A 27,797-nucleotide genomic window follows, 5' to 3' on the forward strand; every position below is an offset into this window, starting at 1 on the left:
CGGGCTGGGTACCCCCGGGCAGAAAGTTCTCATGACGCAGTCAGCCAGGCCGGACCTGAGCGGTGGTCTCCAAGCAGTCACTTCCCCTTATCGTTGTTTACGGTGAAGGCAACTGGGAGCAAAGCTCACGCTGAAACTCGATTTTGTTACTGCTGCTCCAGCGTGGCTGCAGCGCTGAGGCTCCGTGTGTGTGCAAGTTTGAAAACGCAGGATATGAGGGTAGGAACTGAGGTACCAAGGTAGGCAAGGGAGTAAGTCACAACATCACAAGTCCTACTTAGAGGGGGTCAGGGGAATACGAACGTGTCCCCAGAGATGTGTACAATCAGGAGGTGACCTGTGGTGGATACTGATGACGAGCTAGGGCGTGTGGGTGTCAGGTGTGTGTCTGGGGCCTGTGTGCTCAGCCCAGGGGCAGAGGGGGCCACGGATGGTGTCTGGGCAGAGCAGAGACAGATCGTGTTTCCAAAAAGCCTAAGGAGGACTGAGCTGTAGGAGCCAATGTGAGTAAACTCGGCTGTGACGTCGGTTGCCTTGAACCCTATACTCTTAGCCAAATGGCTTGTGACCCGTGTGTACCCCAGATCACCACATCTTCAAATCACTAACCTTTAGTGTCCAAATAAGGGCTTGAGTCAAACCACACAAGGCAGAAGAGCTTGACAAACTTGCTTCTTCCTCTTGCTGCAGACCAGTGATGGATATCCCCACTGTCTTTATCTCAGAGGCTCAGAATGATTTAAGACACAGGACCGTTAATTTGTCCTTACAGAGATGGCTAGAGGCACAGGCGCACACACACACACACACAGCCCATGTTCATCTTTAGCCGCAAATTTCAGGCAATGAATCAAAAGCAGTATGTCACCCAGGATTACGAGGCAAAATAGAGCTTCAAGGAAGAAGAGTGGATGGGACCCGGGCCCAGGGAGCTGTGTGTGCCCAGTGCCTGGGGTCATGGGCAGGAGTTCCAATCCCAGCCTATGGAGCTGTCCGGGGTTCCAAAGTTCAGGGGCCCCTCATCACTGACAGGACTGACTCCTGGCTTGAGGGTAGCCCAGCTGGCCTCGCCACTCTGAGCCTTCCTTCAGGAGGCACAGAAGAAGTGGAGAGAAGGAAGGCACAGAAGACACTCTCTTTAAGGCTCCCCCCAAGTACAAAGGACCAGCCAAGGTCACAGCTGACATGTTGCTCTTCCCAGAGGGGATAGCCTCCCGCCATGTCCCACAGAACCCATTTCTCAGAAAGTGAGAATGAGCCTTGCGCAGCTGCATACTTCTGGCCATGGGAGATGATTTGCGGCCACCGATCTTATCAGGCGCATTTACTGATCACATGTTACACTACACTGAAGACCTTGTTCCAGTCTGGATTTACTGTGGGACTGAAAGCAGGTCACTTATCAGGTCAAAACTCGGGTCATTCTAGCTTTCCAACAAGCGATCATCACGTATGTCGGCCGGCTGACAGCCTTGGCTGCTTCCTGGGGCGGTCGTGGAAATGATCCTGGTAGTATCCATCAGGATGGCGCCTAACACAGTGCCTGGCAGGCGTGGGCAAGTTCTCCTGTCACTCCTTCAGCAGCATGGTCAGGAGCAGGGCGCCACGCCTTGGAGCAGAGGACGAGGGGGTGCCCAGGCTGCCTCCTGCCTTGACTGCTCAGTGGGCTTCTCCCGGTGCGAGCTGTGACTGCGAGCAGAGAGTGTACCCCACCCTCCCAGCCCAGAGAGGGGCTCACATCCCCAACCTACTCCCCTCCCAGAAACTTGCAGGCCCTCCAGCGTGAGGCCAAGCATGGCTCAGACAGCCATAAGCCGGCGGGCCCCCTGGGGAAACAAAGAAGGGGAAATCAGGAGCTCCTAGCTGAGGACGATTATTTGAGAAGCCGGCTTTTGCCCCAGGAATGGAGCCGGGATGCCCTGCAAAGGGGGCACTCACAAAGTAGGCCTTGCTCTTCAGGCCTCAACACCTGTTGCCCACGGGACAGAGACCCCCAGGCCCAAAATAGGCACAGCTGCTACGGAGGCTAATCGCACCCAGAGCTGAGGCCAAGCCCTGTTTGAAAATGTATGCCCACCCCGCTCCCTGGCCTCCCCACTCTGAGCCTTGAGGCCTCAGGATAAGAGTTCTCACTCCTGTTCCTGGTCTAGCCTTCTTGGGGACTCCTGCTTCTCCTGGTCTCCATCCCTGGGCCCCGTAGCAGGCAGTTGGTCAGTGACAGATGAAGAAAGGAGCATGTAAAGAAACTTCTAGCAGCCGAGGGCTCGGGCCCTGAAGCAAGGAGCTGTGGGACTCCAGCCTTCACACCGCAACACCCTCCCTCAAGGGCTTCCTCTCTGATACCTGATTCTCCCCGCAGGCTTAGGAGCCAGTGTGAACTGCAAACACGCATTGTTTCAGAAGGCCAAGAAAATCAAGTTCATGGGCAGGATGGCTCATAGATTTGTAAAGAGCACCCCGCTGGGGTGTTACTCTTTATTCCAGATCCTGGGAGGCAGAGGGTCAGTAGAGAAAGAACATCTTTTCCCCAAGGACCCAGATTCCCACCAGTTCACTTTTCTTGTGGGGAAACTCAGCTCTGCAGCAGTCCTGAGCTCCTGCTATGCAGGGAGGCCTGGGCTCACTGCTGATGGGGTGGACTTGCTTATGGTCCATAAAAGCGTGTCACCCCTCGTCTTCCTCCATGTCCCCTTACCGGGTTTTGTGTTGTTTCTCATCGTAATTGTCTGAGTACTTGTATTTCCTCTCCTGTCCTCAGGGACGCAGGTTCCGTCTTTCTTCGACCTTTCTGTGCCTAGCTCACTGGGTGACCCGTGTTGGTGACACTCCACTTTCTGTAAGCTGTCACGACTCTCAGCAAGCTAGTGTCAGGTTTCTGGGGAAAGGCGGTCTAAGGGTGTCTGTCACCTGCTCTGCTGACTCTCCTTAGGACTCCCGAGTGAGGGCCGCGTCGGATTTGATAAAACATGGAGAAGGCCCACAAATACCCAGGTGGTGGGGCTTCTTGCTCCTCGCTGCCATGGAAAGCCTGAAACATCTCAGCTAAAAATAATCGGTGCCACCCTGGGCCCCCAGCTGCTGGTGGCCTGCCTCCAGGGACAGCAGAGTCTCCGGAATGTCTCAGCATTGCTCAGGGTCACGGGAGCCCCACTCGGCACCAGCAGGCAGCCTCGGACGCTCTCGGCCTCAGCTGCTGTGACAGTGGGATTATTGGGGCAGAAATAGACCGCCGTGCTCTGGTGGCTTCCTCACCCCACGTTCCCAGGCGCACCTTGCTTTATTAAGGCTCTCAGCTGTCATGGTGATCCAGGCGTGGAGAAAGGAGAAGCAGCCCTCACCAGCTGCTGGCAGGCCGCAGAGCAGCCAGTGTGCCCCCATAAGGACATGCTACTCTTATTAGAAGCTGTGTCCCTCGTGTGTCCTCAAGAAGGGGGCCATCTGCCCATCATAAATCAAGATCTCATCTGTTCCAAATAAAGAAGGAGTCTAACCGTCTTAGTTGGCAGTCCCTTTATAGTTGACGGAGACTTTTTTTTTTAATCCTGTGCTCGAGCATGTATTGCTTGTGTAATTAAAAAATGATAAAAGGTAATAAGAAATAGAAATCTGATGAGAGATTTGAGGCTGAGTATAGAATCCAGAGAGTCCAAGGTTTCTGGATAGTGTAAGGATTACTGGGGGACGGGGACACAAATAAATTCTATGCCCAGATCCCAGAAAAAAATACTAAAAGAGGGAGGCCAGTTAGCAAAAGGAAAAGTAATCTGAAATGGCCTTTAATTTGGAAGTGTGGGGGGTTCCACCTGAAGCAGTGAACCAGAAATGGAGGGACCTGTGCACGCTTTGTGGTCATCCGGTTTGGGGGCTCACATGCAGAAGGGCCAGGAGATACCGAGAATGAGCCAAAGAACACCCAAGTTCCTGCTGCATGGTCATGTGGCCGACAGACAGCTGGCTGAGCTCTGCACAGGCTAAGCTGGTGGGCAAGAGAAGGGTTTCGGGTCGATGCCTGGAGGAGTTAACACACATAGTCAACAGTCAGCAAGACAAAAAAATGCACCTTTTGGGTTTCATCAGCCCAATCCTAACCCACCTCTGCCCCACGCCCCATCTGCCCCGCATCCCCAGTGTTTCTCATGTCTGCTTTGCCAGATGCTCTGGTAGGCAGTGCTTGGTGGCCTAAGAGTTTTGGGATCTAGAGAGCTTCTCGTCTCTGCCATTTTGACCTGGAGCATATCACTCTACTTCAGTGTCTTCATCTGTCAAGCAGGGGGCATGGCCCCGCTCGTCCTCACCGCGCTGGTCCGTGGATGACGTGGGGGCTGCGTGCTGAGAGCCCACGGCAAGAATCAGTAAATAGAGCCTGAGATCATCTTCGTCCTCCCCATCCCTGGGCAAGGCTTCCCCTCTCCTGCTTCTGTGGCCCCATCAAGTCCTTACTCGGAATTTGGAAGGAGGTCATGTATCATTTTCTAGACACAAGGCTTGTGTCTTCTAGAGTCATATACAGAAACCGTCCCTCGCTTCATGGAGCAGATACACAGGCAACGTTGGGTATCCCGTGAAGTCTTAGAAAATTAGTTTTTCCGTTTCATCCTTCCCTAAATGGGAGCCTACTAGAGACAGTCATGGACAGCTTCCAGAACCAGCAGCTTACCTCCTTTGTGAGAAACCCCGCACATGGCTGGTAGGAGAACATTATGGGATCCCACGACCCCAAAGGTTTTCATGTTCGTGGCCCCACGTCTGTTAAGTCTGGAGTTGTAGAGAATATATTTGCTTCAAAAATGGCCTTCCTTCCTCCTTCCTTTCTTATCTATATCTGAGTATGTGTTTTCGTAAGGACTATTTCAGAAAATCATGTTAATCATAATACAGCATTATATCTTGAAAATGAGCAAGAACCCTATAGTGCTATCAAATATCGGGCGAGGATTCAAATTTCACCAACTGGGGTGTGTGTGTGTGTGTGTGTGTGTGTGTGTGTGCACGGGCATACACAAGGCCCATGCAGCCCATGCAGAGCAGTCGGTGGGTAGGTCTGTTAAATATCTTTTATTTAATTCCTCTAATTCCTCCTTCCATTATTTTGTGTATTTTTCCTTGCAATTTATTTTTTGAGAAAACTGTATTTTTTTTTTTTTTCAGTCGACATCCCCACATCCTGGAGTTTATTGGTTGACTCTCAGGTCTCTGTCTCCTGCATTTCCCAAGTGGTCACCAGACCAGCAGACCCAGTCAGACAGTGGAGCAGGAATTCTTCATGGGCAGCGGTGGGTACATCTGTCGGGAGGCATATGATGTCCAGTGGTCTGTATTTTTGTGATCCTAGGAACCAGAAATCATCAGCATTGTGATGTTCCTAATTCAGACCCTGGTCGTGATGTTTCCTTATGTACCAGTTTGAGGACCCTGGTAACAAGAAACTGTTTGCTTTCTGGGTCACCACTTCCCATGGAAGGCAGTCCGTAGCTGTCTTTGTCATTCAGAACAGCACTGGGCCACCACCGCCTGTTTGGTCCGGCCTCGGGCCTGGGTCCTGGTCAGACTTGTTCCCACCATGATTCCTCTCAGTAGCAGGTGCCCCACAGAGAGGTGCTACTGTTTAGTCCCAGTGTCACAGAAAGTATTGAAAGCAGGTCAAAGAGATGTAGTTTTGGAGACCGAATTCTCTGAAACCATTGACATGCCAAACCTAACATCGACGTTGGCCTCCTTTCTAGTGACAGGTCCGAGGAGGCCCTAAACTCTGCACTGGGTGCTGAGGAGAACTCCCCAGCCCCTCCCTGGGTCTGTGATGCCCACTGAGCATCTCCTCATCTTCTAGAATCGGACAAAGAAGGGAACCTGGCTACTATTCTAGGAAGTTTAATTATGACAAGAAATGGGTGATTTCAGTTAGAAAATGCTCTTTCTGGTAGAAGATCAGCCAGAGGGTTACTGTGACTTCCTACCATTTTTCCTGTCTTAAGGTAAAGACAGGTTTACCCTGAGTAAAGGGTGAGATTTCCTGTTGTGCGGCTTTGACAGAGCCCTTGGAGGGACCCTATGCCACCCCGTTCCTTCGTGTGTCCTCAGTAGTTACCCCAGCCCTTGCGTGGAGGGCGGCCCAACAAAGCCTTGCTGGACTCCAGGGGTCCTTCCTGATAGACTGTGGAGGTGGGGAGTCTGTCCCTTGCCCTATAACCCTGTTCAGCTTGACATGGGGTTTTCCCAACCTGAGACCTTTATGTTTCCTTCACATCACACTGAGGCAACTCTTCTGACAAGCCCGCGGCCAAAGCAATACCTTTCCTTTATGAGCTCATCTCAGCAGTCAGTTAAGCGTTCATCTCTTGCTTTCAGCTCCGGTCATGATCTCAGGGTTGTGAGATCGAGCCCTGTGCTGGGCTCTGCACTGAATGTGGAACCTGCTTAAGATTCTCTCTCTCCCTTTCCTTCTGCTCCACCCCACTTGCTCTAAGAAAAATAAAATCTTTAAAAATAAATAAAGAAAATAAAAGCAATCTCTCCTTGTCCCCAGCTACACACTCGAGGGGAATTTATCAAGCCCTCAGCCGACAGAGATTTCAACACGAGGCACAAAAATCATCAAGCAGTGAACCATTTCCACACAGGGAAGAGGAAACAAATACAGGGAAACAGCCTCGAGTTGAAAACGAAGGAAAGTTTAATGCGTATGAAGAAGGAGTCATGGGGAAATTCACGATAACGGCCAGGAGCCAAGAAAATATACATTCTGCATATTTTCTGTCCTGCTCCAGAAGACCACTCACTCTTCACTCTCATGGACCACCATCTGGAAAGAAAGTGGGTGTTTTTAGTTCGCTCAGATGGCAGAGACCCATTTCCTCCTGTCCCCTCTCCCTGCAGGCATCGGGGAGTTGCTCGCTTGGGTTTTTCAGTAGGATGCAGGGTGCTTTTTTGGGCCTTGGGAAAATACAGGATTGCATATGTGGAAGAAGTCACCCCAGAGCCTGAGAAACTGGCTCCCGGAGAGCAAGCCCCATCCTGGGGGACGTCCTCCCTCTGCTCATCGACCTCCACGTCCAGGGACTGAAGACTAGTGCCAGCAGAAGGCGTCTGAAAGCTCTCAGCCAGAAAACCCTCCTTCCTTTTCTGGATCGTGTTTGCTTTATTGCAACTTGGGTTTTGGTGGGGCTCAAATCCCTTCCTTTCCTGAGCCTGACATTGACCAAGCCCTAAACTATGGGGTTCTCCAGGTTTTCCCAGCTCAAAAGTGTCTGCACCGCTGTGGAAGCTTCCCCGCTGGCCCCCAAGCGCAGCCCCGGCATGCACCTGCTGTTCTCTCCAGTGCCGACCAGAGCCACCTACCCTGCTGGAGGTGAAGTCGCGGGTCTTAGCGCGAAGCTTATTGACTTGGGATTCTGCGATATCGGCGCGTTCCTCTGCCTCCTCGAGCTCATGCTGAGCTTTACGGAATTTGGTGAGGTGAGCATTGGCCTGTTCGTCCTAAAACCAAAGAGACCAGGCAGGTAAGGTGAGTACACACCCATCTCGGCGCTCCCGGTGTGGGACAGGCCAGGCTGCTATGCAAAAACCACAGCGTGACTGACTTACAGCCTCTTCAGCCTGCCTCTTGTAGGACTTGACTTTCACTTGCAGCTTATCCACCAGGTCCTGTAAGCGTAGCACATTCTTCCTGTCCTCTTCGCTCTAAAGGCAAGAACACAGCCTGTAGCTAGAAGAGGGGCAGAGCTGCACCAGGTCTGGCCCCTTTTCTGGGACAACAGGTTCCTCTCCTGGAGAGAGAACCCAGGGCGGTGTTTGCCGTTCGCAGGGAAGGTGCCTGTCGGGCTTTCCTTCGCTCACCTGGTAAGTTAACTCCTTGACCCGCCGCTCATATTTCCTTAGGCCCTTGACGGACTCCGTGTTCTTCTTCTGCTCCCCTTCCAGCTCAAACTCCAGCTCCCGGATCTGGGGAAACAGTTGGGAAGTTAGTCTGGGGCTGGAGAAGGCGCGGCTGAGGCCGGAGGCCCTGCCCGTGCTGGGACCTCATCCCGCCGGTACCCGCGTCTCCAGTTTCTGGATCTGCTTCTTCCCGCCCTTCAGGGCCAGCTGCTCAGCCTCGTCCAGACGGTGCTGCAGGTCCTTCACCGTCTGCTCCATGTTCTTCTTCATGCGCTCCAGGTGGGCGCTGGTGTCCTGCTCCTTCTTCAGCTCCTCGGCCATCATGGCCGCCTGTGAGCGCAGACAGAGATCAGGTCCGAGCCTGGGCGGGCACCCAGAGGACCAGAGCCATGCTAGAGAAGAAGGACGGCAGGCGAGGCAGGGACCGAGCCCCTCCTTCCACAACGGAACACGAGAAGAGCTACGCTGGCTACAGAACAGAACCTGAGAACTGCCATGTCCAGGGACTTTCTTGAACTGGCCTCTTTGGGACCTTATCCTCCCTGCACCCCCTCCCAAACGCCCCAGAGAATTCTGTACTTCGCTGTCACCAGTATGTTTTCAGAGGAACCTGAGACCTGGATCAGACCGACTGGTACCCCCCAGGGCAGCTTTGTGGATGGATAGCCAGTTAAGGGCAGGCGGGGAGGGCAGTGGGGCGCGTGGACGCCCCAGAGCGCAGGAGCTGCAGCGGTCCCCACCAGGCGGCAGGTGGCGCTGTGGGAGCCGTGGCAGGCGGGGACCGCACTCTGGGCGGGGCCGCAGGTGCAGGTGGGAGGGAGGGAAGCCCGCTTCAACCGGGTGACAGCGGGTGAGACATGACACGTGAGGGTCTCATGTTCATGGTTGCAGTAAGTCAGATGTTGAAGGAAAGAAGGGCGTCCCTCTCTGTGGGCCCTAGAAACGGACTGTAATCCTTATGCTCCATTACTGACCACACTGGCCGTTTCAAGGTGCCGAGGGGCGGTGCTGATTCGGACGCAGGGAGCGTGGACTGCACCCCTGTCTCCCCCGCCCCGCCCCGGGGGAGGCCCCGGGCCCCTCTGGGGGGAACGACTGGGGTTGGGAGAAGGAGGGCCTCGCCGCGCAGCGCGGGAGGGGAGAGCCTTACATCGGTGATGGCCTTCTTTGCCTTCTCTTCGGCGTTCCTCGCGTCCCTGCTGGCATCTTCCACCTCGCTCTGGAGCTGCGTCAGGTCCGTCTCCAGCTTCTTCTTGGTGTGGATGAGGCTGGTGTTCTAGGGCGGGGGCAGCACGGTCACCGTGGGCGCGCGGGGCCGTGGGCGCCCTCCCCGCGGCCGGCCCGCCCCTCACCTGGGTGTGCAGCAGCTGCACCCTCTCATTGGAGTCCAGGAGCTCCTGCTCCGCCAGCTTGCGAGCCCTCTCCGTCTGCTCCAGCGACGCCCGCAGCTCCTCCACCTCGGCCTGCAGCAGGTTGGCTCTGCGCTCCACCATAGCCAGCTGCTCCTTCAGGTCCTCCTGGCCCCGCAGGGCGTCATCCAGGTGCAGCTGGGTGTCCTAGCCAGACAACCAAGGACAGGTCGCGTTGGCGTGGCAGCCGGAGGGCCGCGAGTCCCCCTCTGTGAGCGTCTGCGGGGGTGGGGTCGGAGGTTCCAGCCAAGGGGCATCGCGGACCTTCAGCTGCCCCTGCACGCTCCGGAGGTGCCTGAGGGTCTCCGCAGCCTGGCGGTTGGCGTGGCTCAGCTGGATCTCGATCTCATTCAGGTCGCCCTCCATCTTCTTCTTGATCCTGATGGCCTCGTTCCGGCTCCGCACCTCAGCGTCCAGAGCGCTCTGCATGGTCTCTACTGTCCGCTGGTAGTTCCTCTTCAGCTGCTCGATCTCTTCGTCCTTCTCTGCGATCTTTCTGTCGATTTCTGACTTTACCTGGGTCAGTTCAAGCTGGATTCGGAGGATCTTGGCCTCTTCGTGCTCAAGGGCGGCCTGCGGAGCACAAATGCGGAGCAGAAATGGTGCGATGAAGGGACAGCGTCTGGTACACCACCCCCCGCACCCCTCACCCTATGAGAAAGCTTCAGTGAGAGATTCATGACCCTGACTCTACAATATTCAAGATGATCTTAAAAAAAAAAAAAAATTCCCTAACGTACCTTCAGGGCCGAAATAACATCTCTTGCATTGCTTTTTGTTTTTTCTTATACTATCGAACAGTAATCACATTTAAACCCTTCTACTTCTCAGGAGCATAAAGCACCTTACAGAGACTTTAAATTCATCTAAAGTTTTGTAAAATCTCACTTTTAGACCAATTTTTTTTTAATTTTATTTATTTATCAGAGAGAGAGAGGGGGAGAGAGCGAGCACAGGCAGACAGAGAGGCAGGCAGAGGCAGAGGGAGAAGCAGGCTCCCTGCTGAGCAGAGAGCCCGACGTGGGACTCGATCCCAGGACGCTGGGATCATGACCTGAGCCGAAGGCAGCTGCTTAACCAACTGAGCCACCCAGGCGTCCCAAGACCAATTTTAATGTAATGATTTTTCTCCAGTAAGTCCAAGATAATCCACAGGTGTAATTTCTTGCCATTTGATAGGAAAGGAGCAGGCCTCCGGATTGTGACTTGACAGAAACGGGGAGGCAGGAAGGGAGCCACAGAGGGAGGCCGGCTAGCACCCCTCCCTGCCCCCTCCCTTGCCCAGGGTGACTGCAGCTCCACCTGGGGGGGGGGCGGTATCCAAACCCTTCCCACTGCTGCCTGTTCACATTCTGCTCACCTCTGCTTCCTCAAGAGCCAGCTGGATATCTGCCTTTTCCAGCTCAATCTGCTTTCTTGATTTCTCCAATTCATGGATGGTTTTACCATTCTCAGCAATTTGTTCCGTGAGATCCGCAATTTCCTCTGCAAACACAGAAGTCTGGATTGCATTCGAATGCCTCTGCCCAGGTTTCCAGGCATGGCAAACACCTCCTGAATGCTTGGTGACTAGTTCCCCATCCTTCTAAGGTGGCTGCTTTCTAGAGATAAGACTGGGTCGAGACAGAGGCATGCCAGGATCTGCGTCCCAAAGCCAGCCCCTTACCCTTCCCCAACCCCCCCGCCAAGGGGGGACATCAGGCTGTGTCAAACCGCTTACGCTCCAAGTTCTTATTTTCCCGTTTCACAGTTTCAAGTTGATCTAAGGCTTCCTCGTAGGCATTTTTCAGCTTGAAGAGCTCGGTGCTCAAGGAGCGGGACTCCTTCAGAGATGCCTCTAGCTCTGCCTGGCTCTCCTCACACTTGGTTTTCCATTCGGCCAGCACCTGGAACACAGACATGGCAGGTGTGCCCTTGATTGGCTCTGCTCCAAGCTCCCAACTAGGCATCAGCGTTAAGGGAAATATTCCTAGAACTGGGGCTCCCCTTGGCGGCGTCTCTTGCCTGGCACCTTGGTCTTGATTTGAGGAGCCCAGATTTCCTTCCATAAGTTTACTCGAGATCCGTAACCTATCAGCAACAGTCGTCACCTCTGAGAAGCACCTCGATCCTCTGAGAAGGTAGTCTCTGGGCCCAGCTACCCTTTCCATAATATGAGAATGACCCTGCACTTCTAAATATTTCCTTAAAATTTTGGTTCAAGTCATCGTAATGTCATACTAAAAGGGAGGCTTTCAGAGAGCCTCCCAAGGGGACCCGAGCTAGACCCCCACATGTCAGCCCCCCAGACAGACCAGCAGAGCGGAAAACTGAACACATGCCAGCAACTGGCTTGTCTCTGCTGACAGCTTGAAAGGGACCTCCACCCTCTTCGCTTGCCCGTCTCATTTCACACACAAGGAAACAACAGCCCAGTGAAGCTTAGGACTTGCCCAAGGCCACACAGCTGGTGGGGGCAGCGTCCTAGCGTCCTCCTTCTATGACTACCCAGGGGCCCCATTCAGCCTGCATGGAGCTGACCCCATACCTTGTCAAAGTTCCTCTGCTTCTTGTCCAGAGCGGCGGCCAGAGAGTTCGCTCTCTCAACATCAACCATCAGGTCCTCGACCTCCCCTTGCAGCCTCTGCTTGGTCTTCTCCAAGGAGGCACACTTAGCATTCACTGCCTCGACTTGTTCCTCCGAATCTTGAAGGCGCTGAGCAAGTTTTTTCCTTAAAGAATATGAAAAAGAAGCAGGCACTATTCAAATCTCAGTTCTCGTGAACATCACTGTTCATCAATTTGGAATCACTCCTCTGTGCGACTCAAGCAGTCATTTGCTTTCCTAAGCCCAGGGGAACCTCCTGTGTGCTCGAAACCAGTGATCAATAACTGGCCTCGTCTCTAACCAAGATCAAAGCTGTTTGTCTTAATGAAGTGTTAACGCCAGGTCCCTCTCGAGCGCGCACAGCGCTGCATTAAGACACAGATGAGGTGGGGAAGCCCCTCGTAATGGAGCAAAGCCGTTCCCGCGGAGCTCTAACACCACGCCCTCTATCATCTCATCGTCTGAGCTCTCTTGTTCTTCTACAGGCAAACGGACTTGCGTACTTGGCCTCCTCCAGCTCCTCCGTGCGCTGGATGGCGTCCGTCTCGTATTTGGTCCTCCACTGGGCCACCTCACTGTTGGCCTTGGACAGCGCCCTCTGCAGCTCGGCCTTGCCCTCCTGCTCCTCCTCGTACTGTTCCCGCAGCAGGTCACAGTCGTGGCGGGAGGACTGCAGGGCGTGGGCCAGGGCGTTCTTGGCCTGCGGGAGTCAAGAAAGAGGAAATTCTCCAGCGGCTGAGTAACGTTGCCCTGTTTTCCTGGAGTAATTGAAGGCTGGACCAAGAAAGCGGTCCGTCAAATGCCTTACCTTGCTTTCTTCCTCCAACTGCCGCTTGAGCTCTTCTATTTGCTGGGTAAATGCTTGCTTGCTCCTGGAAAGCTGGGACACTATGCTTTCCTTTTCCTCCAGCTGACGACTCAGCTCGCCTAGGTCCAGAAGGAAATATTTTCATTTTATTCATGCACTCATCCATTCATCGAGCTCCTAGTGTGTTTAAGGCACTGTACTAAGATCAGGGAGAGAGTAAATGACAAGGGAGAAGGGAGAAACCAAAGACACAGCCCATAAGGTATTGTTCTAAACTACTAGAAGCCTGGAGTGACTTTTGTCAGTAAAACCCACTGAGAACGATTGTAAATTTAAACATTACCGCCTAAAAACACCCATCAGACCTCCTAGTGGCTGGTGTGTGCAAATGTTTGTCGATTTGTCATTAGAGAAATAGTGCTTTCCTTAGGACTTTATAGCTCATAATTTGAAGTTGGACTCTTGGGTAAATGTGGTGGGCTCAGGTTTATAGGCTTACGCAGAAGTAAGAGGAAGAAGGTGGAGGGAGAGACCTAGGGCCTCCAGAGGTGAAGCCCCAAGATGACTATAGAAGAGGCAAGTAAACCATCTTTCTTCGCAATCTTGTTTGTGACTGCCAGCAAAGGATTGATTAATTCACTGGGATGATGGGCAGGAGGACCAGGGGTGGGCGGGGCCACGTTTTCTAGGTGAAAGCCCTAGATAATATTCCCCTATGTTTCTCCTACACACCAGGAACTGACACGCACTGGCTGTGTTTCTTTACCTATTGTCTAAAACACTTGATTGCAGACCACGAACTGAAATTCGTGTGCATCAAGAGCGTTGGGAATTCATTTCTAGTATCGTTTCTGCCATTTAGATTCTTCTTGATGCAAGGTATCATGCATGTTGAAAGAGCTTGAAGCAAGTGATATTCTGACTCCCCTCTCGTCCAGATCCGCTTTTCTTGCTCCTGTTTTTACTGAACTCTCAATGTTCCCTCCTTCATGATATCTTGAATGACTCTTTTTTGAGTCATTCTGATTTCTTCTCTCCGCAAATATGCTTTCCTAGGGATTCTCCCCTACACGGAGCTGCCCTTTGGTGTTGACCAGGGGCCTCCCTGCCCTGGAGGTGACCACCCCTCCCATCTCATCGCTCACCGGCCTCCGTCTGCAGACGGGACTTCTGTGTGGCCAGCTCGCTCATGCTTCTCTGAATTTCCTCATTCTTGCCCCTGGCCTCGCTCAACTGATCCTCCAGAGTTCGGCATATTTTCTCCAGATTAGCCTGAAGGATTGAGAATGGGGAGAACATCAGTATGGAACGACCCAGAGGTGTCTCTCCCTCAAAAGCACTGGGCCCCATCCTGCCAGAGCACCTTGGATTTCGACACGCTCTCCACGTTGCTGGCGAGGTCATCGATCTCCAGCTTGAACTCGCTCTTCTCCTTCTCCAGCTTCTGCTTGACCCTCTGCAGGTTGTCTATCTGCTCCCCGAGCTCGGCCACGCTGTCTGCGTGCTTCTTCCTCAAGGTGGCCAGCACAGCTTCGTGCTGCAGCGTGGCCTCCTCCAGGTCCCTGCGCATCTTCTGGAACTCGGCCTCGCGCTTCTTGTTCAGCTCGATCTGCGTGGAAGTGACCCCTCCCGCCTCTTCCAGCCTCTCGCTCAGCTCCTCCAGTTCCCTGGCGTAGTCGCTGCGCTGTTTCTCAGTCTTTGCACGGGTCGCCCGCTCCGCCTCAATCTCCTCTTCCAGTTCCTCAATCCGAGCCTGTGGAGGGCGGCCATTCACCCACGGGCGGTAGGTCCCCAGGGTGATTCACTCTGAACATCAAGTACAGGCTCGTTTCCATTCTCTTTAAACAAACCAATGGTTGGGATTCTCCCAGGGGAATAGGACTGTTGTTAATTTCCTTTACTAGGAGTTTTTCGTGCCCCAACGTGGTCATCATTCCTGCAGGGACCAACCTAGGACATTGTCCATTCAAGTAAATGTTGACCCCCAACCAATACCTTCATTATGTATTTTATCTCAAATTGCGGAAAAATTCATAATTCAAAAGTTCAAAATTCAATTAAATTCAAAAGTTCATCACTGCTATGTCATCCTAGCAGAAAGGAAACTGATGAGGCGGGCAGGCCCGTGGTCCTGCCCACTGGCTCTAAATGGCTTACAGCAGATGGGACCCAGCCCACATGCGTGACCTTCACACGACTGGAAAATCTGGGACGCCTCCTACCTGTAGCTCTTTGATCTTCTTCTGAAACTGGAGGCCCAGCGTCTGCTCATCTTCCATTTTGCTTTGCAACTGACTGTATTCAAAATCCTTCCTGGGAAGGGAAATGCAGAATGTGTAAAGACAGAGTAGCCAGAGACTCAGAAGACTGAAATCAATGACTTTAGGACATACTTCTTAAGCCTTTCATCCAGCTGCTGCTTGTCATTCTCCAGATCTAATATGGACTCTTGGGCGAGCTTCAGATCTCCCTCAAGCTTCCTTTTGTTCCTTTCCAGATCAACACGGAGCTTCTTTTCTTGCTCTAGGGAACTTTCAAGCTGAAAAGGGCACCATATCCTTTTTGAGAACAAATGCTTTGCACTGGAGGATCCCTGGGGGGCTCTTCCCACCCTGAAGTTCTAGGACTCCCATTAGTATTATTTACTTACATCATCAACTTGCTGTTCCAGTTTGCTCTTGATCTTGCTCAGAGAATTGACTTTGTCTTCTTCAGCTTGGAGGTCATCCAGGGCTTGCTGGTGGGCCTCTTGGAGGGCCTTCTTCTCCCTGGTCAGCTTTGCGATGGTTTCATCCAACCCCGCGAGCTCCTCAGTAAGGTTTTTAACCTAAGAAAAGGCCACAAGCAAATTAGAAGAAGAAATAGTCTGGTTCACGGTGACTACATGAAATCAGAGAGACCCACAGAGAGAGTACCTTGTTCTCCGTAGCATGCTTCTCCTTTTCAACCTTGGCCAGGGTCAGCTCCAGGTCATCAATGTCTTTCTTGAGCTCTGAACACTCATCCTCCAGTTTCCTCTTCTTGGCTGTCAGCTCGGCGTTAATCTCCTCCTCATCCTCTGCTCTCTCAGTCACCTCCTTGATCTTGGCCTCCAGCTGGAATTTGGCTTTGATCAGCTGGTCACACCTCTCCTCTGCGTCCAACAAGTTCTCACTTTCCTTTAAAGAAAAGGGGAGGGGGTGGGATCATGATTTCCTTTAATGAGATAAGGTTTGTGATATTCCAGGACCTTGGTATAAATGAAATCCTTTAGGAAGCATCCCAACTGCAAAGCAAAAATCCCCACCCCAAATCCAATCTTTCTAAATAATAAAATCCATAAGCAATGGTAAACCATCCTAAACACGTACGGCTTGCACTTGGAGCTGCAGGTCATTTTTCTCTTGTACTAGAGTCACCAGTTTTTCCTCCAGTTCCTTCCTTTTGGCCTCTGACTTGGCGAGCTCGTCTTTGGTTTTCTGAAACTCTTCCTTCATGGTGGCCATCTCCTTCTCTGTCTCCGCACTCTTGAGGAGTGGCTTGATCTTGAAGAAGAGCTTCATCCAGGGCCAGTGCTTGACGTTCATGAAGGCCCGGATGTTGTACTGGATGCAGAAGATAGACTCCCTGAAAACAAAATATGTGTTATTTCTAGGAGGATCCTCCCCACTCCGACCCCCAAAGAGTTCATGTTTGAACAGAGGCCCTGCTTGACCTTCTCTGCACCATCTTCTGGAATTCCACACGCATGAGGAACCCTCTGCACACCGCTTGGGTCCTGGTGATCAGTTTGGCCAGGCGGTCATCTCGCATTTCTTCCAGGGTTCCCAGCAAACCAGCCTTGAAGAATACCTTCCAGGGAAGAAGGATGTTATGAGTCCATGATGAAGTCCAGAAGGGACCACAGGCAAGCATCTGTCAGAACTGAGAGACATTACCTTGGTGTGTCCAAATTTGTACTGAGTGTGGTCTATGTCAATGGAGGCCAACAGCTTCTCGCAGGCTTTCTTGCTGTCAATGAACTGTCCCTCAGGGATGGCACTGGCATTCAGCACTCGGTATCTGCCATTGCAGACACAGAAATAGTCACAGACCATTAGCAAAGATGTGAACCGTGGAGACTAGCTAATTCAGGCCCCTCTTCCATCTAACAGGCAAGAAAGCCAAGGTCCAGAGAGAGAAAAAACTTGCCCATCATCACACTGCTAGGTGGTGGCCTGGAATCTAAGCCTCCTGACTATTCAAAGCAGGTCTTTTCCTACCGTGTCATATGCCAGACACGCTCTTGAGAAAACATGGAAGAAAGAAGATGTATACCTTGGTTGGGAGGTAGGTCAATCATTTGACATGAAAGTTTACAACGGGTCTGTTGAAGTGGGCCTTTTCATGTTGGTATTTCTCCCTCTCAAATTCCGGCATCTACACACCGCAGCAAGAAGCACACAGAACGTTTTGATTACACACCTTTGTTTAAAATCCCCATAGAGAATCCTGTTTGGGAACCCCTTCCTGCAGATGCGGATGCCCTCCAGGACACCATTGCACCGTAGCTGGTGCAGGACAAGGCTATGTTCCATGGCCCCTGAGAAGAGAAGCGAGAGACATCAGCTTCACATGGGATTTGGTGGAAACTGAGCACTGTCTACCCCAAGCGTCAGCAGGCGTCTTACCTGGGGTTTTGGTCTCATTGGGAATTATACAGCGCACAAAGTGAGGGTGAGTTGTTCTTAAATTTGACATCAGCTTATTCAGGTTTTCCTAAAAGATGAAATTTGACAGTCTACGGTAGGCTTTTAAAAGATGGAGATGTACCGTGATGAAAAATAAGATCTGTATTTTCAACACACCATGAATTCTAAAGAATGAAAGTATTTAACTTTTTCTTTTAGTAGTCCAATGACTAGAGGTACAGGCACATAACTGATCTAGTGGTCTTTTGTCTCATGGTGAGCCAGAGACTAACCACGTACAAAATGCTTTCCGAAGCAAGTTCCAGAAATGTGTCTGGCTCCACTGGGAGCTTGAGATGATCTTGTCTGTGTCCCTCAGGAAAGTGGGAAACTTTGTGCCAAGGACTCATCCTCCAGGCCGGCCAACCCAGCTACCCACTGTACAAAATAACTGAATTCTGGACCAACATTTGTTAAACCTCATTTACATATTATATATACTTATATAGTTACTAGATATAATATATATTCATATATGTATATTTTATCATACTGCCGTTCAGCTTCACCAAATAACAACGGATTAAGACCACATTCCTATTCTTGAATAAAACAAGGTCAGAATCTCTACGTTGTTCATGTTGAGCTCACTTAAACCAATGACAAGCAAATAAACTTGTATTTTTCTTACCCTGAAAAGGGCAGAGACAGTCTGGAAAGAAGAACCCTTCTTCTTGGCGACTTTCTTCTTTCCGCTGTCAGCTGAAAGACAAAGATGGCTCGTGCTGTTACCAGATCTCCAGGGGTTTTTTGGACCTGTGAACTGAGTGGCCCGAGAAAGCACAGATAGGAGGCAGTCTGTGGAGTCTGTTACCGTCTGCTGTCGCGAAGGTGGCGTAGAGGTGCGCCAGGAGCCTGTTGGAGGACTTCTGGTAGAGTCCCACCACGGTCTCATTCAGCGGGTCCTTGTTCTTCTCCAGCCAGCCCGAGACACTGTAGTCCACAGTCCCCGCATAGTGGATCAGCGAGAAGTGCGCTTCGGCCCTGCCCTTGACCACCTTGGGCTTCTGGAAGTTGCTGGACTTGCCCAGGTGCTGGTCATACAGCTTGTTCTTGAAGGAGGTGTCTGTGGCCTTGGGGAACATGCACTCTTCTTCCAGGATGGAGAAGATGCCCATGGGCTGCATTAAAGCAAAACAAAATGCATATAGGGTAAATATGAGCTGTAAGGTGAGCCAGGGAGTTTACGAGAAGACGTTACTGAGTGGACAGTTCAGGAGACCTTCTCGATGAGCTCGATGCAGGCAGCCAGGTCCATCCCGAAGTCGATGAAGGTCCACTCGATGCCCTCCTTCTTGTACTCCTCCTGCTCCAGCACGAACATGTGGTGGTTGAAGAACTGTTGCAGCTTCTCGTTGGTGAAGTTGATGCACAGCTGCTCCAGGCTGTTGTACTAATACCAACACAGAGGGTTCACGTGCAAAGTCAGACTTCCTGCAGAATCCAAGACCCATCAACCTTCCTCCTCTTTGCCTCAGGCTCTGCCAGCTCATTTACTCCTTCAGCTACGGGCATGTTCTTCAAGGTCTAACCCCGATCACATCTCTTCCTTGGAAGCTTCTCTGAATTTCCAGCTAGAAGGTGTTTCTTTGTCTCCTGAGTCCCCGTGTTTGGGATCTCTCCTGTGCACCAACCACGGTCTCCCTTATTTTATAGCTACTCTTCCCTGTACCATATGTACCTTCTGCTTTCCTCTAGGAGCTACAAACTCATCTTTTGTTCGCCAGCGTGTCTGGTGAAATATATGTTCTCAAGAACGGCTATATGCTTCTAACCCAGAACCAGCAGGATATTTATGTAAAGGTCACATGGTTGGCTTATCAAATTCCCCACATGCCTGGCTCTTCCTATGTCAATGATTGCATTTGAGTTCTTTCTTTTATCCATTTAACGGTGTCCTTTATAAAATTCCACTTGTCCCCAGTCTTCGGCTCTCTTGAAATCACACAACTCTCCTCCCCACAAGGTGTTTCTCTACCTGATCTGCCCTACAGTTTCCTACACGATGTGATGCTCTGACATGTTGCTTACCCTGACATCTTCCTATGGGGTCATGCGGACCCATCCCTCCCCACACGAAAACACGAAGCAAAGGAACCCAGACCTCAAAGATCTCGAAGCCAGCAATGTCCAGAACACCGATAAAGTGTTGTCTCGGCAGCTTCGTATCCAGTTGTTGGTTGATGCGAGTGACCATCCACAAGAACAGCTTTTCATAAACAGATTTGGAAAGGGCATTCACAGCGTGGTGAACCTGTTGGGGGAAAGATCACTGGGGTCGGAAGGCATAGGCCATCTGAAACCTGTGACTCGCACAGCCCTGAAGCAGCTGCTCACCTGATCTACGGTTTGACCTTTGGTAACGTACTCGTTCCCGACTTTCACCCTGGGGAAGCACAACGCTTTCAGGAGGTCCGACGAGTTCAGGCCCATCAGATAGGCCGTTTTGTCCGCCACTGCCAAGAAAAGAAAGACGCTCACAAAGGGGCACCCCTCATGCCCGGCAAAGTAGAAGACCCAGTTTGAAAGGTCTGCATGATAGTCAAAGCTTCTCGAAGCTCGTCTTGGCTGCTTTCACATCCCTTCTCGTTAAGCCGCTTGTATGTGCCCGGTGGAAGCTAAGTCAGTCTGAGAATATGGTAGGATTCATGGGAAGGCAGGACTGGGTTCCAGAGCCCAGGTCCCATCTCACCGCCCCCGAAACAGGCCCATTCCAGTGATTCCGCAAATGGGGGTGGGAACGCTAGGTGTCAGAGCCCCGGAGAGGTTCACCTCTCCACGTGGAAGGAGGATTCATTGCTTTCAAAAGACGACCCAGTGATCTCCGCCGACCAGCCAGCCAGCTCTGGCAAGGCCTGTTGTGGTCATCTCGTACCTTCGGTGCCGTCCGGCTCGGCCTGCTCCTCCCGCTGCTTCTGCTTGAACTTCATGTTCCCGTAATGCATCACGGCGCCCGTGAGCTTGTAGAGCCCAGACTTCTCCTCTGGGGTGAAGCCCAGGATGTCAATGGCGCTCTGCCCGTCAAAGGACAGCACGTTAGTCGGTTGACCCTGGTGATGGAGGAGGAGCACCCCGCAGCTTCCTCTCGGTTCTACTTACGTCGGTAGCCAACAGCTCCTCCGCATCGTCAATGCTGGCCACCAGGATTTCACCCTGGCTGATGAACGGGTAGTCGTAAGGGTTGGTTGTAATCAGCAGCAGCTCTGAAATGAGAAATTTTAAATAAAGATGTCACACAGATGCAAAGGAAATGCCCACCCAGTGTATCTGAGCTCCTAGATTCTGGGCTGAGACTTTCACCGGGGAAGCCCAAATTGAATTTAGGGTTGAAATTGCTTTCCTGCAGCCTGTCGCTGCGTTGAGGATTAAGAGCCCCCGAGAGAACATCTAGATTGTCTTGCTTTGTGCGTAAATGGTGCATCTCAGCGTAGGCTGGGGAGGTTTACTACTTGAAGCTGGGGGAGCGTGGGTCAGGAGAGGAGCCCACAGGGAGGGAAGCACAGGTGCTTCGGTATCGTCGCAGCCTTTTCCAAACCCGTTGAAGGGCTGCAGCCCGTTTCCAGGCATTGAGACCAGAGGGCCGAGCAAGCACTGCGAAGAGCAAAGCCCACCGCGCTCACAGAGGCCTGCGTCGGGCACAGGACGAGGGGCTGTTGGTCTGGGGAGAGGCTGCTTCCTGTGTCTGGACACTAGGGGGCGCCGAAGGACAACCAAATGCTCAGCTCCAGCTGGTTTTCAGGAGCCCCTGTGCAATTCAGCATGGTTTAATCCCCCTCCTGCCCAGGGGATTCAGTTCCTTTCAAATTGGCACACGGCTGTCAGAAATGGCCCCGTCCCACTTCTAACACAAACATCCTCCGTTGGCGGCTGAGTCACCTGTGTGTAGGCAGGTGCAACTCTCCCTGGTGCAGTGACATCAGGGCCCACGTGCCTCACCTATGAGCTCTGGCTTCTTGTTGGAAAGGATCTGGTAGAAGATGTGGTAGCTCCTCTCAGCCTTCAGCTGGAAGGTCACTCTCGATTTTTCCAGCAGATCTATGGCCACAAACACATTGTTTGCCAGACCGCCCCCCACACACACACCCTGGGACGCCCTCTGCCCTGCAGTCCACTTACAAGTTTCAATATCTGCAGAGGCCAGCTTCCCAGTGGTCCCAAAGTGGATTCTGATGAACTTGCCCTGTGGGGGGAAGGGGACAGCAGGTGTCTACGTGGCTCCAAGTGTCCGTGCTAGTCTCCTGGGCGGCATGAACAGGAGCTTTCTTGCCCTACTTAAAATCGTGTCTTCCTTCTTCTCCCTTCTCTGCCCACTTTGATGGGTCCCCTTTCTTCCATGCCTTTGCTCCACAATTCCTCGAATGTCCCCCTGGTCCCCATCCCACCGTAAAGTAACAGAGTAACTTTTCTCAAGATGCAAATCAAACCATATCGCTTCCCGGCTTACAGAATCGCTGAGGCGCTCCCCCTCCCTTCTCACGGCCTCCACGCTCCTATGCGACCAGATCTCTGTCTACCTCTTCCCCCACCTCGTGGGACCCACCTCCTGCCGACCTTGCTGCCGCCAGGCAAACTCTCCATGGGTCCCTTGACTACACCCAGCCCTTCCCCACTCCCGAGAGTGTGTGCTTTCTTTCCCCTTTATCCTTCCTCATCCTGCAGGCCCTGGGGTTCGCAGGCCGGCCCCCCTAGATGCCTTTTCTGCCAACCCTGTCTAAAGGAGACCCTGCCCCCAGTTACTCCCTGCTGATTGGAGCTTTTTCTGAACTTGTCTCGCTGCTGTGTTGCATTCCGTCATTGGCTACTCCCCGCCCCCCTACAGCCCTCCCTCCCCACCGAGCTTCTGTAGCTTCTGTGAGGACAGGAAACTGGCCTGTCCTGAAGGCCCCTAGAAACCCCAGCCGAGCTGAACTCAGACTCACAAAGCGGGAGGAGTTGTCGTTCCTCACGGTCTTGGCATTCCCGAAGGCCTCCAGCAACGGGTTGGCGCTGATGATCTGGTCTTCCAGTGTCCCCTAAGGCAAGCCAGCAGGGGAGGAAGCAGCCACAAATGACACTGGGAAATGCCCCCCAGCTCTGCCCACCTACCCGCCCTTGCTGCCTGGCAGCCCGTGGCAGAGCCCGTCCCTGTCCCCCTGGCTGCTTTCCAGGACAAGTCTCAACCAACTCCTGCGCATGGATCCGCGGAAACGCTTCGGCTGTGTTGTAACATTCTCGTGCACTTGAGTGTCTCGATGTAAAATCCCCTTAATGCTTCAGTGCCTTGCTTCTCTCTAGTGAGTCTGGCTGTCTGCGTTCATTTCCTACGGGTTATAACCTATCTGTTTTGAAAAGCAGGTATTGCTACAATTCTCTTAAGTCGGTGCATGTCATTCTGCGGAAAAGAACAAGCTCTGAGCTGCTCCCCAAATGACCTCCCTTAGTTAAGCCTCAGAGCCTTGCTTTTTAGGGAACCGCAGGGTCTGGACGATCAAGCACACATCCTGGGTAGTCTGCATAACTGGCTCTCCTGGGACTTCAGATCCGGGTCTGCCCTCCCCCCTCGCTGTGAAGTTAACACAAAGGTCAGAGGTGGAAACTCGGCAAGCCTCTCCCTTCCCTGCACCTTCATCTTGGAGTCCTTCTTCTTGGCGAGGTCTCCAGTCGCTGCAATTGTTGCAAAGTACTGGATGACCCTTTTGGTGTTCACAGTCTTCCCTGCCCCGGATTCTCCGCTATTTGAGAGAATATAAGAGAGAGGGAGAGAGAAACGTGTCCTGTTAGTAGAAACAGCCTCCCCAAGGTGTCCCACAGAGGCCTGGACCTACTCCAAGCGACAGCAGACCCACACCTGCCAGACAAACGGTGAGAAACTACTCGGAGAGGCAGAGGCCCAAGGAAGGGTCATCAGAGCCGAGCTCCCCCGGCAGTGGGTGATTCCAGTTTTCGAGACCTTACATATTCCCTTCTGGGTATACGTCCCCACCTCCGTCCTGTCATCACAGACTCTGCTCTTAAGTACTTTCCTCTTTCCTTTTTTAAAGAGAAAGTGTGCAAGGGGAGAAGGAGCAGAGGGAGAGGGAGAGAGAATCTTAGGAAGACGCCCCACGGGGGGCGGACCCCGACGCGGGGCTCGACCCCACGACTCTGAGATCATGACCTGAGCCAAAACCAAGAGTCGGACGCTTTCCCGAGTGAGCCACTGGGCGCCCCGGCTCCAAGTTCATCTAATGAACAGCACAGAGCAAACGGTGCCTTTGCCTTCTGCCCTGGAGGCAAAGAGCCAAGCTACGGAGCTGCCCTGGGTCTTGGATACTTACGTGATCAGAATGGACTGGTTCTCACGATCTGCCAAAAACAAAATGAAACGTTTGACAGCGATATGAGGAGCTTCCCCCAGTCCTCCGCCCCTTGTCAAGCAGTCACGCTTTGCTACGCCAGGCCTCCTCCTCGTGGCATTTTGTGGGGGTCTGGGGGCAGCCCGAAGAGCCTCCTTCTTGATGGCGACACTCAGAGTAGAAGCCTCTACCTCAAGCCAGTCAGTGGCCTTTCATCCCACTGGGCGGAACCGTGTGGAACCGTGGGTCTTCATCTTCACCCCCGCCCCCGCCCCCCATGTCAGTTTCATAGGGTTTAACCAATGCTTACGTTCAATCCAAACTTCCTAGCCGGGCCTGCAAAGCCCTAAAAGATCTGGCCTCTTGCAGCCTCTTGAACTACCTCGTCGTCTCCCCCCTTCTTGCAGAAGGCCCAGGCCAGCCAGCAGCCCCAGCACGGCCCCTCCATGGCAGGTCCTTCCTGGACACTCACCGGTCAGCATGAACTGGTAGGCGTTGTCGGAGATGGAGAAGATGTGGGGCGGGGCCTCCTGGCGCTTCTTGCCTCGGTAGCCTTCCACCACCTCGGGGTTGTACACCGGCAGCCACTTGTAGGGGTTCACGGTGACGCAGAAGAGGCCCGAGTAGGTCTGTGGGAGTGGAAAACGTGTGTGCGCACGTGCGTGCGTAAAACCCTTTGCCTCTGTTATTCTGTCTCTTGATGCTGAACTTGTAAAGGATGGGTGGATTTCTCTTTAGAGATGAGGCACGGAGACGCAAAGGGGACTGGTCGGCCCTCCTGCGACTCGCAAGGGACCATGCCCAGGCCCGAATCTTGGCTGGCTCTCCTGCTCCCTCCCCACTCCCGGCTGCCTGCCTCTCTTCCTCCCTCATTCCCTGCCTTTCTCCTCCCCCTCCTTCTTCTTTTCCTCCCGACCCCCCTCTCATGGGACAGCTCCGTCACACCCGGGCCGCCCCCACCGCACCGACCGCCCCAGGGACCCTGGGCACTGACGTAGATCATCCAGGACGTGTAACGGTCCTTGAGGTTGTACAGCACGGCCGGCTCGTTCAAGTGCGTCAGCATGGCCATGTCCTCGATCCGGTCGAACTTGGGGGGGTTCATCGCATACACATCCTCTGGTTTGACCACCAGGGTCTGAGTGAGAAGACGGACGGTGACCACCTGGTGTCCTCGGGGGGTCTTGCCCCCCCCCCCGTTTTCATTTTCTTGTCTGTCTCCTACGAGAAGCCTGAATCCCAAGGGGCAAACCCTGGGGAAAAGGGCCCCCGGACAGCGGGAGAAGACAGGCCCCGGGGGAGACTCACGGGAACACCGAGAGCGTGTGATTATCTCTGTCCCTCAGGGATTTTGTTGCTTTCTGTCTACGGCGCTCCCAACTCTGGGCAAGGTGGGTGGGAAACCTGCCTTTTCCTGCCTTCAGGTAGGAGTAATTTAAACCACCCCGAGCAACTAGCCCCCCCACCTTGTGATGCGTCTGGACCGTCTGCTTCCCATCATCCCTGCTGCTTTGCAACCCCCCCGGCAGCCCAGACATCTGACAGGTACAGAGAGCCCCTCCAGGAGCCTCGACGAGGGGATGGCCTTGAAGGGCGAGTCCACCTGCCCACTTTCTTCACACCCAGCCCAGTGACACTGTCTTCTTTTTATTTTTCTTTTAATATTTTCTAAACTTTTCTCAGAACCTTTCCAGATTCCTCTGGTCTTGATTCCAGAAAACGAGTGAAGTCCAGGATTTCACTACCATGTTCTTGGCCAGAAAGTATGGGCTACGCTGCTCTGGCCTTCATGAGACAGGGAGGCTGCCATTTCACACGGAGCCTGTGGTCCACTAGGATCCCTTACTCGCTTTCCCTCCTTCCTCAGCTAGACAGCTACTGCTAGAAAAAGCGGGGGGACGCAGGCTACCAAAGGAGAGTGTTCTACCGAAGGCGGTGTTCTCGCTGTTGGCCCTCCAGCCTCACACCCTTGTGATCCCCTAAAGCAATGTGAACATTGGCAAAGCCTCCCTCCTGAACTCAAATTGCTTTGAGCGGCCACGACTGGGCTGTTGTTGGAGGCGGGTGGTGAGGGTGGCGGGTGCACTGACTCGGCGACCCTGCAAAGCCCACAGAGGGCCCGGCGGCTGGCAGAGGGCGTGCGCGAGGCTTACCCGGTTATCTTCGGTTTCCACCGTGACCTTCCCATCCTGGCTACTCTTAATTCTCCCCTTGGCGTATTCCTCCTTTGAGTCGACCACAAAGCAGTAGGTCTTGGCGTCGAAGGGCTGGTTCTGAGCCTCGATCCTTTCCTTTTCCGACTTCCGGAGGAAAGGAGCGGCGATGCCGAACACTTCCATTTCAGTGTCGCTACTCATGGTGCTGCTGGAAAGCACAGGGGACAGGTGAGCCCCGCTGCCACCCCGCTCCAAGCCCACATGCCTGCCCACTCTGCCTGCCCGGGGCAGCCCCGTGAGCGGGGGCTCAGGAGCCCAGCCGCCCTCCAACTCCTGGGCCTCCACCCACAGGGCCCAAGGGCTACAAAAATCACGTGTGTGTATTTGCCCGGGGGCTTCTCTGTGCAAACGGCACAGAGCACAGGTGATCCAAGGTTCGGATCCAATCGTGAAGGGCTCCCAGGGGGAGGGCAGCTCCCGGGACCTCGCTCTCCTGGTCTGCAAAACCCAGCAGCTGCCGAGGAAAGCTTTACAAGTAAACACCTTGAAAAGTAACCATTCTTCACAAGGGTGATAGTGGCGAATAGCTAAGGACTTTTGGGACCATTCTGATTCAAGATGGCTGCCTCCTCCCACAAGGAGACCAGCTTTTGCTCAGACTAGAAGCAGCATCAGATGCCAGCATCCGCCTGGAAGGTTCCTCTCCCACCTAAGATGTGCTTGTCTGAGTTCAATTTGACTCCGCGCCCTCAAGGCCACTGGGAGGTGGGAGGGGCAGGGAACCTCGGATTACCCCGGGGCTTCCAACAGCCCGGGGACCTCATCTGCTTTCTCACCTGATCGGTCACACCCACAGGAATGCCGCAACAAAACAGCAGCCAGTGGAGAATCAGACCTGCAAAAAATATGCAAAAGACAGAGTCAGGACCAGGGTGGGGGTGGGGGGCTGAGTGTCTGGTTCAGCTTTGCCATGGCTCTGGATGGGATAACGACATAAGGACCAAGGCTGGTGGTTTAAGAAGAGCCTTGCCCCAGAGGCAAGCTGAAGGGGCAAATGGGGCATGACCCACGGTAAGCTTCTAAGGCAGGAAAAACTTCAGGTGTCCCCAAATCTGGCTCCGACCGGCAGTGGCTCCCATGTAGAACCGGGCAGTAAGGTCTGATCCCTGATAAGAAGCTTGTGGTTCCAGCCAGGACCAGGTCTAGTCTTCGGGGGACAGAGAGGTCTCTGACAGTGGCTCATGCCTGCACAGCCAGCATGGTCTTGATGGGATGGGGCACGGGACAGGCACACAGCCCAGGGAGCCACCAAGGGAGAACAGCGGGCCACGGTGGGCAAGCCGCAGTCTATGACGTGTGCAGACGGATCCTACCCAAGAAGCACCCAAAGATGAGGTCACTGGGAGCGTGAGGAGGCAGCAGGAGGGTCTAAAGGACCCCTGCTTGGGTGGGGTGCTGGAGGCAGAGGGGGTGGCCATTCGGGCTGGAGAGATCCAACCCCACATCCAAGTGATTCTTACCAAAGCCAGGCAGGGCAGTGCACTGCGCACCCGGCCCCACGGAGCCTGTGTCCCCCAGGGCACAGGGACGAAAACCGCAGGAGGGGCGCTGTGACTTACCTCTGCCCAGGAGAGAGGGAGCTCCAGAGGGGCTGCGGCCGCCCGGGGTTTTATAGGCCCCCCGGCAACCCCATGGGCTCATTCCTTCTCTATATTTGGAAAGAGAGTGACCGACAGCACAAGCTGAGAAGCCGCTCCTTCCTCACGTTTTTTGGTCGTTGCCAAGGGAAGGGTATATATAGAAATGAGCAGGGTCCATAACCGTTTTCCAGCTGTGGAAGTGGGAAGTTTGAGATGCCTTTCTCTGGACTTGGGGCTGGCCCCGCCGTGCTCGCCGTGCTGGGAGCAGCCGTCCGGCTGCTGGGGGCCTGACCCTGCGGGCA

General features: G+C 53.3%; 1 protein-coding gene across 1 annotated transcript; it reads right to left on the reverse strand.

Moving 5' to 3' along the window:
- Positions 1 to 6,647: 6,647 nt before the first annotated feature.
- LOC116577370 (myosin-3) lies at positions 6,648 to 27,507 on the reverse strand. The gene is made up of 41 exons (XM_032320454.1): positions 27,475 to 27,507; positions 26,692 to 26,750; positions 25,853 to 26,063; positions 24,694 to 24,837; positions 24,172 to 24,328; positions 23,682 to 23,709; positions 22,988 to 23,096; positions 22,305 to 22,397; positions 21,502 to 21,565; positions 21,322 to 21,420; positions 20,485 to 20,588; positions 20,261 to 20,399; positions 19,723 to 19,841; positions 19,490 to 19,639; positions 18,608 to 18,778; positions 18,200 to 18,506; positions 18,017 to 18,087; positions 17,326 to 17,413; positions 17,120 to 17,237; positions 16,594 to 16,717; positions 16,371 to 16,507; positions 16,027 to 16,282; positions 15,592 to 15,834; positions 15,327 to 15,503; positions 15,070 to 15,215; positions 14,899 to 14,989; positions 14,040 to 14,429; positions 13,822 to 13,948; positions 12,677 to 12,795; positions 12,372 to 12,568; positions 11,809 to 11,992; positions 11,002 to 11,167; positions 10,642 to 10,766; positions 9,546 to 9,854; positions 9,225 to 9,428; positions 9,023 to 9,148; positions 8,032 to 8,202; positions 7,834 to 7,938; positions 7,582 to 7,677; positions 7,336 to 7,473; positions 6,648 to 6,799 (listed from the first exon to the last, which is right to left on the reverse strand). The coding sequence occupies exons 3-41, from the start codon at positions 26,054 to 26,056 to the stop codon at positions 6,773 to 6,775; spliced, it is 5,823 nt and encodes a 1,940-aa protein (XP_032176345.1). The 5' UTR covers positions 26,057 to 26,063; positions 26,692 to 26,750; positions 27,475 to 27,507; the 3' UTR covers positions 6,648 to 6,772.
- Positions 27,508 to 27,797: the final 290 nt, after the last annotated feature.

Source organism: Mustela erminea, chromosome 18, assembly GCF_009829155.1.
Source record: "Mustela erminea isolate mMusErm1 chromosome 18, mMusErm1.Pri, whole genome shotgun sequence".
NCBI lineage: Eukaryota > Metazoa > Chordata > Mammalia > Carnivora > Mustelidae > Mustela > Mustela erminea.

Coding starts and splice junctions, on each gene's coding strand:
- LOC116577370 (XM_032320454.1), bottom strand. CDS start 26,056: ATGAGTAGCGACACTGAAATGGAAGTGTTCGGCATCGCCGCTCCTTTC. Junction 23,097..23,681: donor AACCAGTCCATTCTGATCAC/GTAAGTATCCAA, acceptor TCTCTCAAATAG/CGGAGAATCCGGGGCAGGGA. Junction 21,421..21,501: donor CTCTGCAGATATTGAAACTT/GTAAGTGGACTG, acceptor TTGTGGCCATAG/ATCTGCTGGAAAAATCGAGA.